Source organism: Harpia harpyja, chromosome 10, assembly GCF_026419915.1.
Source record: "Harpia harpyja isolate bHarHar1 chromosome 10, bHarHar1 primary haplotype, whole genome shotgun sequence".
Taxonomy (NCBI): Eukaryota; Metazoa; Chordata; class Aves; order Accipitriformes; family Accipitridae; genus Harpia; species Harpia harpyja.
In genome coordinates, this window is record NC_068949.1 from 43,975,844 (window position 1) to 43,988,913 (window position 13,070).

At 41.1% G+C, this 13,070-nt stretch overlaps 1 protein-coding gene across 1 annotated transcript; it reads left to right on the plus strand.

Annotated features, from left to right (window-relative positions):
- Window positions 1-8,595: 8,595 nt before the first annotated feature.
- On the plus strand, window positions 8,596-12,294 carry NPS (neuropeptide S). Its single transcript, XM_052799339.1, has 2 exons — window positions 8,596-8,784; window positions 11,097-12,294. The coding sequence occupies exons 1-2, from the start codon at window positions 8,743-8,745 to the stop codon at window positions 11,304-11,306; spliced, it is 252 nt and encodes an 83-aa protein (XP_052655299.1). The 5' UTR covers window positions 8,596-8,742; the 3' UTR covers window positions 11,307-12,294.
- Window positions 12,295-13,070: the final 776 nt, after the last annotated feature.

Consider the following 13,070-nt stretch of genomic DNA (forward strand, 5'->3'; position numbering starts at 1 on the left):
TGATATTATGAAATTTGGCAAGGCAGAGAACCGTAGGGTTATTTGAGTTTCAAGGGATCTCTTATATGTAATGTGGTCCTGTTGTTCCTGCTGCGGTAAAGAGACTGGGAACTGCGTGAGCCTCGCTTTCTTTCTTGCTCATTCATAATTTGTTGTACTAGTCTGGAGCATCTCAGATCTCTGGAAGTAATGACGAAGGGCAGGCCCACGCCGGGCGCTGGAGCCCTGCGCAGAGATCCCTGAGCTGGTGGAGATGGTTCTCGCTGCGGCACCAGGAGAAGCATCACCTGGTCCCTACGTGGGCACGGTCCCTACACCCACAAACCCTCCTGAGATGGCTCAGGTCCCACCACGCTCAGGTGTTATTCGGCTTTGAGGACCGGGCGAGTGGTGCGTGTTAATTCGGATGTGCTCCTTGCTGCTGCGCAGTTGAGTCCTTCAGCTCCCAGTGCTTCTTGCTTTTTAAAAAGAGGCCTTCAGCCCCTTTGAAAGTTATACCCTGTCTGTCTTCACTCCTTACAGCTGGGACTTGCTCAGTCTTTATTGAAAAGTGCAATATTGAAGTACATCATGTAATTTTTTCAGTGTACTTGTGTGATGGGAATTGGGTTTAAAAGCATGAACCTTTACTGCTCAAATGAAAGAACTAGCTGTCAGCAGGCAGGCTCTTTGGAAGGAAAAAAGAGTCACGGGGTTTTTTGTGGACTACATGTTTGCTTCTGGCAGTCAGTATAGTGCCAAGCTGAATGGAGAGCTGGTCCTTTTCATGTACTGTGCCTTCAGCACTTTTCCTGTGAGACTGGAGCGGTGTAACTCTGTAGTAGGTAGCTGGAGAATATCCACTGTCCTGTCCATGGAGAACAATCCCGATCCTCAGCATTTGTGGCCTTTCCTATTCCCTGGAGAGTGAGGTTATATTAGCTTTTCTAATGTTGGATTTTGTGTTTTTTCATGCTAATCTGTACTCTTGATTAAGAAGCAGCAGTTGATTACCTCCAAAGTTAGCAGCTGTGGGGAGGGGTACAGATCAGAAAAACACCTGAAGACCCTGATGCTAAAAGGGGAATTCCCAAGGTGGAGACAGGGAGAGAGTTGAGGTTTGCAGATTAGGTGTTAATGCAAGTAATAGAAGAATAAGGGAGGCAGACGTAACTTCTTGAGGAGTTGCATCACGCACTAAAACATAATTAGGTATGAAGAAGTGCTTGCACAGAGCAAGAAAAATCCAGTCAGCTGCAACAGGTTTTCAGCAAGCAAACCAAAACTTCTGCCTTTTGGCATGTGATATTTATGGATGAAGCCTTTTCTAAGAGGGAGACAACACAAGGGGAAATCAGGCTCCTCGGTAGCTTTCATTCAGACAAAAAGCATGTCAGCTTGGGCACTGAATTATATGACAGCAGCATTACCTCTCTCCTACTTGAGGACCTTTATAAGCAATGATAGTCACCCAGGAATGATCCAGGGCTGGCATTTTTGCAAGGTAGTGAAGCTCCTTGCTGTCAGTCATGGAGTACCACAGGTACCGAGCGGTACCCGATGCCTGGGTACCACCTCTGTGTCTCGACTGCCTGTAGAGCAACTCAGGCTTGTAGTTTGATTTTATCTTCCCACCAGCAAATTTGGAAGCATGGGTATATTCACAATGTGAAGCTTGCTCTAGGGTCCAGTGCCTGTTTGTTTTCTGTTTAGTAGGTCATTATGGAGAAGACCCTTCCCGTCAAAAGGCTTTTGCGGCATAGGACAGCTCCTTTAAAGAGGCTGCAATGTCCTTGTTTATTTAAGTGACATAGGCAAGTAGAAAGAAAATAGCAGTGAGTTAAAAGAGCATGAAGAACAGATGGAAAATGCTCTCCATTTTGGAGAAAAAAGGTGTGTCCTCTCACCCCCTACAAACGATGAGTACCGTTCCAGATGTAGCCACTTATTTCCTAAAGGTACTTTAGGTCTAGTGTCACAAATTCAAACTGGCATCTTACCCTTCTCCAGAAATGCCAAGAGCTAATCTGTGGAACAGCTGAGATTTCTCCCTCACAAATGTAGCCTGTTCAGAAGGAAATGAGCCACCCCTGAGTTGTGATTTGGATATTTTCACATAATTCTCTGCCAAACGAGAGGCAACTTTGCTTCTCTCCCAGCTGATCAGACCAGGGCTGCTTGTAGAGGAAATGAGACAGATGTTCTGCATCCAGCTGACCTGTTTTCCATCCTGAAAGTCACTCCAGATTGCATAAAAACCTGCTCAGGTGTGAGCAAATCACCCCTCTCTGTTCAGTCTGTAGATGGTGAGTGTCCTGACAAGCTTTTGGAATCTTTTGTGTCCCTCACTGACCTTGCAGTTACTATAGAACTGCAGGTTTGCGTCCCACTTTTTGCTTCTCAACCATAATTGTTTCATTGGGTTAGCTGTGCTACCGTGACTAACTTTTGCCCTCCGTCGCTCCCTTTTTTCCATTCCCAAATTACATGGTGCTTGTTGGTATGACATCTCAAGGACTTAGAGAGCAGAAAAAATGGGTTTGTACTGAGATTCTGTAGACGAAAATATGCAAACTTGCTTGAGCCAGAATATTCTGTTGGCATCTTAGCGCAATAAAAAATGTCGGATACGTTTTCCTTGTCTTTCTTAGCCTTATCCACTGGAGAACCCTGAGATACAGTGCAATAACATATATAAAAAATTATGCCCTTCAAAGCCACACAATGCTTTCTCCCTATTCCCTACTATTTATACTATTTATGTTAGCTTTCCTTGACTCCTTTAAAGTTTGATCCCTTTAAAGTTAGATCTCCTCTTCTTAAGTCACATCAGACTTTGCTACATCCTTTTCTCCTCTCTCTCCTGAAAAAACTTTGTCTTTTCTTGTCTATCTAGGCTCTTTTCTCTTTCTTGCTTCTACTTCAACAACTATTCAGACTTTCTCAGATCATCGAGATCTTTGTTGCATCTGAACAGAAATTGGGTTTCAGCTTTGACAGGTGTCTTTTTAGCTCGGCACTGACATCTTTTCTTAGGCAGCAACTTCCTGTAGGATCTATTTGAGAAATTTCTGAATGCATAAATTATGTTGGCATGCACAAATCAGCATAGCAAAAATGTTAATTACCACCACTTTTCAGTTGCTGAGTCTCCCCTTAATGGGTTGAGCAAGTTTGTTTTTTTTTTTCTCCAGATAAATTATCAAATGACTTTAACATTTGGTGGTGGTGCATAAAGAATAATGAGAGCTTGTTTTTCATGTTGTTGTACTTCATGCAGATTGTTTTTCTGAAGGCACACTAAGGAATCTGCCTTACCAAAAATGCAAGACCATCTATAAATCGGAAATATTTTCTACCACAGTTAAATGTGTTTTTGCCAAAAGCCTTATTCTTGTCATTTTGCATAGACTATAGCATGAACGTGGTAGCGTCAGCAGAAGTCGCGTGGACATTTGAGCACTTGGCAGAGGGCCTGCAAGGTGCCACGCGCTGCAGTGCAGTCTATGGGAGATGATGACATTTGGTGTCGCAGGCTCAGGTTTTACGTCACTGCGCAATTCGACACAATCAGCAGCTCTGCCCCGTGCCGGCGAGTGGGGGTAAGAAAAGTCATGCCGTCTCAGCCCGCATCATCTCTGTGTACGTTGACTGTAACCAGGAAAAAAAATACGTATAATTATAGATGATGATTTAGATTTTAAAATCCTGAGGATGGTGACTATGACACAGCCGACAATTCCTGTCCTGAGGATCAAAAACGTGACTTTAAAGCTAATTTCTACTTCTGGCATGGGAGGATCAGACTGCAGCTTCATCCCCTTTGCTGTGACAGTGATGTGCACAGCTCCGATGATGCAGAAGTGCTTCGAAATGGGGTGGCAACCCGGACCCTGAGGTTCACATCATCTGTATGTCCACAAAACTTGCACCCTGTTCCTTACGTAGTCTAACACCGTTTGCTTGCTGCGTATCTCCTAGCTGCTGAGCATCTGTCCAGGCAAAGCAAGCTGACCAAAACGCTGGCAAGGAGTGGGAGGCAGGAGTGGCAGTCGTGCTTCTTGCTTTAATGCCTTTTTGATTTTCTTTTTCTCCTCCTAGATCAAACCTGTGCGTCAGAAGGTGCATTGCTGGAGTCTTAGCCACTGCGAACGCAGGCTTAGAGGGGAATGACGTCTGAGTGGAACTGCATTGAAAATTAGGTTTTACAAAGGGGCCGTGCGTCTTTTAAGCGAGGGCTGCGATGCCACGTCCCTGTCTGCAAGGAGCTCGAGCAGTCTATCACTCGCAGGACTTTGTTCTGCGGGCGGCAGTGTTAGCAAGCAAAATTAAATTTAATAAATGTGTCTCTCCTTCTGGAGAACTTCTGAAGTTGAAACAGGAACGCAGAGCTGTTTATCCACAGCAGCCAACGCGGGCCTCGATGGACTCGGAAAATATGCACCTGACCTTTGATGAGAGTATCGCATCCTCCGTAGAGAGCACTTCTGTTCAAACACCTTGACGGCAGAGGAGCAAAGTAAATAACACCGAGGACAGGCTCCAGCCCACAGGCATGAGTGCCGCATGTTCGTGGAGCCGTCGGAGACGGTCAATCACTGCCCGGTCAAATATCCGAGGGCAGGAGGGGAGGCAAGAGCTGTGCTTCCCTCCAGCTGCACCGTTTGGCCTTATAAGCCCTTACCCCTGTCAGCCAGGGACTTGGTCTTTCTGGATCATAACCCAGTTTAAGGGGATTAGAAACAATCCTGGCAGGGAGAGGCACAGAAATAGTCAAGTGTGCATCTACAGCAACTTTTTAGCTCCTTTGTGCCTCTGTAGATGAGATCTCAGTGGTGCAAGTGAAAGGTTTGGTTGCATCCCCTTGCTGGTAGTGAGAACACAGCAATAACGACCAAAGGAATAAAGCTGCTTTCTGACTTCTGTTTTAATTCTGTCTTTGTGTCTTGCTGGGATTTTCTATTATCACTGAGTCAGAAACAGATTTATAGGCTGTGAGTATGACTAATTTCCATTTTGCACCTTGCTATGATCTCAGAGCAAACCATCCTGGCTCTTCTTTTCTTGAAGCAAGAAAAAGTTTGAGCTTGGAGCAAAATATTCAGGCAGCTTTCTCCAAAAAAAAAGCCATGCTGAGGTTTCACTGGGAGCATCCTAGAGGGGAACAGCGAGATTTAGCACCTTGCCTTTATCCAGACCAGTAACCTGCTCTGGTTTTACAATGTTTGGAGTTATACCAATGGACCATGCAGACAGGTTTTGGTGTATTCTTTCATTTTTGTTCTTTTGATCCCTTAGCAAAGGCACACAATGCCAGTTTAAACACTTTAGACTTACTACAGTGATGGGGGAGGAAAATATCATCCTCTAAAGCTTATAGGCCTGTTAACCTTATTAAGTTGCAAGGCTTGATAGGCTTATCAGCAAGCTTTGTGTTCTGTTTCATATGTTTTTCATGGGGAAACCAAACGAGAGCAGCAGTGAGGTGCAATACACTGTTCCTTTAACAAAGCAAGCAGAAGGGAAGAGGTGATGTTGTTGGCTTTGCAGGGAAGTGGAGGCTCTTGCTGCTAATTTATTCTCATAAAATGCAAATTTTATGGATGCTGGGAATTTTTATTATGGTTCTTAATGATTCACATGACCTGTGATACCTGCTAGTGAACCTTACCTGCGAGCAAAGCCTCAGTCTGGCTGCTCTGCAGACGGAGTAGAAGACAGAAATGTCAATTGCCACTTGTTCTGTTAAACCTGATTCATCTAAACCTGAAGTGGGAATATCTTGAACGTATCTAAATCTCCATATACACTTTATGCATGCAAATCACTGTTGTGGTGTGTTAAATTGCATCCTGAATAGCTAGAAAAATTAAACTCGAAGCAAGAAGCAAATGTGAGAGCTTGGATCTTTGCTCTGTTCAGATAAGTGGACAAACCCCCTGAGCCCAGTTCTGGCTTTGGTGATGTCTCAATAACGCATACTCACCTAACTTCCATCTGCATCTGCCTCGTGTGAAAGCAGTTTGTGGTTGCTCAGCTGGTCAAAGCCTTTGAAAAGGTGAAATCTGCTCTTGGATTTTGTGGGGGAAAACCCCAAACATTACTTGCCTGTCTCTTCTTAGAGTCAGGTCCTAAGGACCGCAGGCTGTCATAGGTGACTTTTAGGCAGAATTGGAAACAGAAAGCAGTCTAGAGAATTTTGCTGAGAAAGATCTTGCTGTGAGCATTTATAGTACGAGCATGAACGAAATACATGCAAACCCTCAGGTTGACCGTTATTTTCTTTGTAGTGTTCAGTCCAGATGCGATTAGTTTTGCAAAGTGCTTGGGAGATTTGCTGCCACGTGAGCCTCTTTCCCACCAACTGCGCAAAACATCCTTAACGAGCGTATTTGATCATCTTTTTTCCTTCCCTTAGAAAGTCACACAAGAGCTGTCTTCCCATGTTGTTCAAAGCTTCTGTAACCTGCTGCTTTGCTCCAGGCTCCATGAAGCTTCATCCCGTCCGGGCCCGCATGGCCATCTCCTTGGGGTCCCCTGGGAGCTGCTTGGTGGCCTCGTTGGGTTCTCCTCTCACCACCAAACATGCTGAAGGTGCCTACAGAGTCTCTGGGCACCTCTCATGTCCAAAGCTTGGGAGCTAGAAATGTGGCCAAATCCACTCTTTTAGAGGGATGTGATAAAGGTAAGCACAGGAGGTACTGACCAGGCACAACGGGAGGTCACCAGGGACTCAAACAACTCGTGATTGGAAAACCCCAAGTCAATAACGCACCGGAGGTTACTGGAGAGTCTAAGGCACAAGCTCCAACGTTGAAACTAGAAACCCTGAACTCCAATCGCAAGGCTATTCTTGTCCCTTGTCTTCCACAAATAACGTTGCGTGAAGGTTAATTTTGTATTAAAAATGGAGTTAAACTAAATGCAGATACAATGAAAGCTGACGCTAAACTATGCTCAAGCAGAATCCAACCCGAAGTGCTTTTCATTGCAGCAGAAACACTGGCTAATCCGCTTATCGGTTGGAGTTGGAGGTCCTGTACGAGTCGGAACGGGATGTTCAATTCAAACGAAAGGATTTTCTCTCTGAATAAGAGGACACATACTGAATATGCAAATAGTCAAATGTTCTCTTGATGGTTTTTATAAACGGATTGCTTACTGTGGTGTTTAAATGAGGCTAATTTCATCTTATATTTCTATAGTCCTGTTGGTCCTGAAGAAGCCTGAAGTACTTTACCAGCAACCACAAATACGTACTTCTTAAAAGTAATTTAAGACTCATTAGATTATATCAACCATGATCAGCACAACCATGTACAGTGATGGTGAAAAAATATTCAGCCACAACCTGAGATCAAATTATGAATTTTTCTATAAAAAGTATTAAAGGTTCTTACATGCCACTGTATTTCTTCCAGCCTTACCTGAAGGCCTTACTGCTTTCTACCTCCTGGAATTAAATGCACCTACATCAGGAGACTGAATGTTCCAGTTAAAGTTGCCTTAATTTATAACAGCTCAGGTCTCCCTGAAGAGTCACACTGAGTTCCCTTCTGGGGCCCTTGTACGTTGATTTTCCAGTGTAAACACTGAAGGAAATACAACGTTTGAGGCTGCTGAGCCACTGGCGTGCCTAACACTAGGTGACTGTCCAAAAAAAGATCCTTAGCTTTTTCATTCTAAGAAAAAAAAATTGAATTTAATGTTTTTCAGTATTCCCTCACCTCTGCAGTCTGACATTCACAGACTTTGTGGGACTCTTACTGCCTTTACAGTACTCTGTATAAATAAACCACAGGATCCCTAACTGTTGTGCAATTAAATTAGATGTTGTGCAATGAAATTTGTTGCAGTAACGAATGATGCTCTTAGACGTTAAACATTTGCTACATTGATAGAGAGTATCAGAATTTATTAATCCTACAGAATACTTGTCTGAATAAACTTAACATAGGCTAAGATATGTCTGCATACAAGAGAAGAAATTAATGTCCAAAGAACTTAAGTTCTAAGAAAAACGCTTAAAAATTGGGTGTGTTGAAAACTAAGCATGTAAAAAAAAAAGAGGGGGAAGAAAAAGAAAAAAGCTATATATATTGTTACATATTGTTCTATGTATTGTAGCGGCTCTGTGTCTAACAAGGTTATTTGAGAAACTTTCTACTTAAAGTGCACTTCTTTTACTGTTTTTGCCTTGCAGCCAGTCTTTACAAGGTCTTAATATGATATATTGGAAGTGGTAAAAAAATTCTTGAAACGTATTTTTGAAATCTTTAGACCTTTGACCATATTTGCTAGGATGATACAGACTTAACAGTAAACCCACTTGAGAGACATTTTAATGGAACACTTTAAATGAAATCAATTGGTAGTTTTATAATGGCAGCTGAATGTGTGTTCTTGCCATTTTCCCATTTAACAAGAAGAAAAGGCCAAACAAGGACCAATTAGTCATAATAAAATCAGCTTTGATGACATTTTCACTCCTGAACTCTGGTATAAAATGGTCATCTAAGAAAGAACTGAAAGGATATGTGAGGAATTTGGTAGTATAACTGCATGTACATACATATACACTCCTGAGCAAAAAATGATCAGGTAAAGACACTGTGGATTACTTTGTATATGGAGAAAATATACCGTTTGTGTGTTTATGTGTATGCATCTAGTTTTGCTCGATTTTGTTTTAAATTTTAACTGATCTCAGTTTTTCTTTGAAGTCTATGCAGGTTAAACTTTGTTTTCATTCTTTGGATCTCAATGATTTTCGTGTGCTCAGGTTACCCAGTTGTCCCTTCCATGGTAAGTCATGCTCCCTACTTACTTGAAGATGAGATGCTTAATTTCTTTTAAATAGCTATTTTATTTAAATTAATTTTTTTGTTTGCTTGTTTCTTTGTAGTTGTTGTTTTCTATAAAATGAAAGAAGTTTGTTGTATTAAAGCTATTGGTTTAATAGTATTACCTAATTTTCCTGGAGTCTAGCTCAATTTTTGCTTTAGTTACTAATAAAATATGCAAGCCTCTAAAATAATCATGTGAGAAATCTATTGCATATTTAATGTAGAGTGTTGGGAACTGAAATATTGTATAGAAAAGAGAAAAACATCAATCTCTCCATTTCATCTAAATTCCTTGTCTATATCAAATAAGTACGATAAGATATATGTATTAATTTCTCTTATTGCTAGCTAGTTTATAAACTAATAAAGTTATTTGTCACTGTTAGTGTGTAGGTAAAGGAGAAACTCTTATATAAAGTTATGGAAAATTATTGCATAGAATCAGTAATATAAATTTCATTGAACTATGAAAGAAAGTAGAACAGCCTATAAAACAGAAGTGAACAAGTTACTTAAATAACGCTAATATCCTTTCAGTTGCTGATCTCAACCAGGTTACCATGACAGATTGCTGGTCAAACTGTGCATACACCGTTTAAGACTTTGCCAATGTGAAATGAGATATTTTATTTCTAACGATGTTCAATTTCCCTGCTTCGGACAAAGTCGTCTTTAGACTCCCTGTTTCTTTCTTGCTGTAAAATCAGCTCTAGGAGCCGTGGTTCAGATTTCTTTGTTTCCTCCCATGTGTTTTGCAGCATTATCTTTTTGTTAAGGTGATCTGTCGCTAGCAGAAATGGTGGCTACTTGTGCAGCTGTTTATTTATTGATGTGAAGTTCCCCTTAGCCTTAATCTATCCATTGCCCGGTTCTTCTGTATGTTTTCCTTCCATAAATGCTGAATCATCTTTCATTTCTGATCACGGATAGTTTAGACAGAGCTTGATCTGACTATCCACATTTCTTAATGGATCTCTTTATGGCAATGATATAATGGGTAAAATGAGTTTAATTATTTCAATGAATATCTTTCATGTCAAAATAATAGTCATTTATTCAGTAGTATAAGTCCCTGTATAGGTCGTGAGATAGCAGCTAAAAATTCAAAGGGGAATTTCTCTGTGTCTGTGTTTCTTGCAGAAAGTATTTCTTCTTGTTAGGGAGAAACTTCAGTCTGGGGAAAAACCCAGTCCGTGGCAAAAGAAGGCGGCGTGGTTAGTGAGCTGCGTGCCTGCCTAGCTGCCTCAGCCTCGGCGCATGCTCTTGCTTGCAGAAAGAATCATTAATCTACCTTTTATATGCACAGAACAGAGGAAATGTTAAGTACTAAACAGCATTAATAAACGTAATAGCATACTGAATTAAAACTACTCTTAGTGAAGCTAAAGGCAATTTTGCCATCAATTCCAGTGAAGGCAGGTGTTAACCCTGTGCCTTTGCATGCAACCTTTTCCCAAGCAAGGATGCGATACAGACAGCTTCAGAGATGATGGCAGAGTATTTCTGTTAGATAGATAATCAACAAGCTGGTAAATCATGATATGACAAAAGATGCACAGAACGACTATAGACATGCCAGGAAATGTTTCCTTTTAAATTCAATGTTAATTTAAATGGAATTTAAATTTGTAAAACTTTTTTATGTCGTTTACATTTTTATGCTGTAAAATGCAGGTAAGAGGAACGTATACATAAAACTATATGGATTTTAATCCAGACTTTTTAAAATTCCCTTGCTGTTTTGTCCTTATTAAATTTAGTCATAACTACTACCATGACTAGTCATAACTCTTAGAAAGCTTCCTCCCCCCAAATTCCCGATGTACAAGATTTTCATTTTCTCTTATCTGTCATTGAAACTACATGAATTCACACAAGTGATAACAAGATACTGTTTCATTGTTAACTGAAAAAATCTCATTTTACAGCAATAAACACGCATGCTACTCTAGGGAAGCTGTGTTACATGTCACAACTGGTCAACATCACGGAAAACAATTCATATTATACTATAAACATAATTGTAACAGTATCAGTATTTTATACCAGAAATATCACAGTTGAGTTTTCTAGAAAGTGACAAAAAACCCCTGATTTTGAATATGACAAATCCTTAGCAAATAACAGTTCATCCTTGTCATTCTAAGCATAAATTGTTTTTGTGTTTCTGCTTTCTTTTTATACTGAACAAGTCCTGGCAAACACACAAATCCATAATTTTACCTTTTCTTATCTCTCTCTTTTTTCTTTTTTCTTTTTTTTTATCTTCAGAGCAGCAATCCTTTTTATTTGAATTGCCAGCTGCATGGAAAATCTGATTACTGCCTCGTCCTGCTGAATAACTGCTTAGCCAAGGTGGGCAGGAATGAAGAACTGGCTTTTTTAAAGCCTTACCTGGAGATGCCTTTCAATAAAAGGTCCTTTCGCAACGGTGTTGGATCAGGAATTAAAAAAACTTCCTTTCGAAGAGCAAAGTCATAAGCAAATGTTCAAAACCACAGTCCCCATTTTAGCATCTGATGTTTAACTTTGCGCTTAAAATCATTTTAATGCTTTTCTATGATAAAACCAACAGAGACAAACGTACCCGGGTCTTCAGCATGTAAACAGATGTTTATTTCAAAGAGCACAAGCCAAGTGGAGCAGATGGGATTGCTCAGAAAGGGCTTTGTTTCCAAAGTTACAGTATCATAAAGTTTTGTATTGAAATGAATGTTTTCATTTGGTTAATTCCCCTTCTTTGTAAAGCTACAGATTTAATCAGCTTGCTCTTGATTAATACAAAAATAGTCCTGTGCTTTGAATAGACGTGTGCGTGCAGCCTGTCGGGAGGACTGACGGTGTTATTCCTGACATCCCTCCTCTCTGCCGTAGAGGCAAACCCACCGGCAACGCAAGACGTGCCTGTCCCGAATCACATTTACTTGAAGACAACTGCTCTGGCAATTTTAATACAGATTTAAAGTATGTTTCCTTTCAGATTTCCAAAGATATGAAGCACCACTGGTGAAAGACAGAATCAGGCCCTACCTGTAACTTCTAGTTTATTTTTAATATAGTTATTTAAAATGACTTTAGCAGGAAATAAGCTCTTGAGATGTGTCATCTAATTTCCAGAAGAGTCCTGGGAAATCACTCTAAGGCAGGGTATCAGTGCAGCTCCCTTTGCCTCAATTAATTGACTTACGTAGGCAACACATATCTGATGAAATGTGCCAAATGTGGTTTCTGCTCGTCTGCTACAGATGTGGCACAGTAATTAACAGCGGGGCTTTTTTTAATTTCTTGTAAAAAAAAAAAAAAAAGTCATTTGGTCTGAAAATATGTAAATGTGGCGTGTAGGAAAGGTCATCTGCTGAGTTACATATGTGTGAATTTTACCTTGTGGCTGTTTCCTCCGAATGCAGTGTAACAAGCTGTGACATTGGCTTGAAAATGTTGCAAAGTGTCCATGCAATGCATTTTGAATTCAAAGCTAAGATAATAATAAATCAGTATATGGATGCTTTCTAATATTTCCCTGTTAAATATCATAACCCAGGAGAGCACTATTAAACCTAGAATAAGGTTGATTGGCATCATCACCTCTATGATGCCCATTCCTGTGTTCTGCACCCCTGAGCCCATGGAGAAAAGTGTCTCATGGAGCACGGAGCTGCGCTAGTGCAATACCGGGTTTCTGGATTGCAGCTGGCTAATTTCTGGCTGATTGGAGGAGATCAAACACACTCCTGTCTGCGTTTGTCCACGTTGAAATGTTTAAAGCATCGTATTTTTTAAAGCTGCTTAAACACTTAGACTCCTTTTGGGTACTGTTGGTGTCTAGGTTGCTTAGCTCTCGCAGTCCTTAGCCAAGTGACACCTAGAGACCTTTAAGAATGTATAAGGAAATTGTTAGATAATTATTATTCTCATGCACTCTGTCTCGTGTAATGTCTGGATGGGAGGAAGCCCAGGCCAGCAAACGCGGTGGCACGCAGGAGTTCCACTGCAGCAAGCCATTCGCCAAGTTTCATTCTTGGCTGCTGTGATTTCGGCTATGGCAGATGTCCTGCAAATGCGATTTTCCAACTCAAACGCTATCTAGCTCTGTCCAGACCTGCCGAAGAAGCAGTGTTTTAATGCCTTTGGCCACGTAAAACTGAAGAGCTAGGAATGACTCCTGGCCTGTGACTGCTGAGAGGTACCAAAGCGAAACACAGGTCCTGAGTGCAGGGTCCCAGCGGTGGTGGTCTTTCCTTTTCA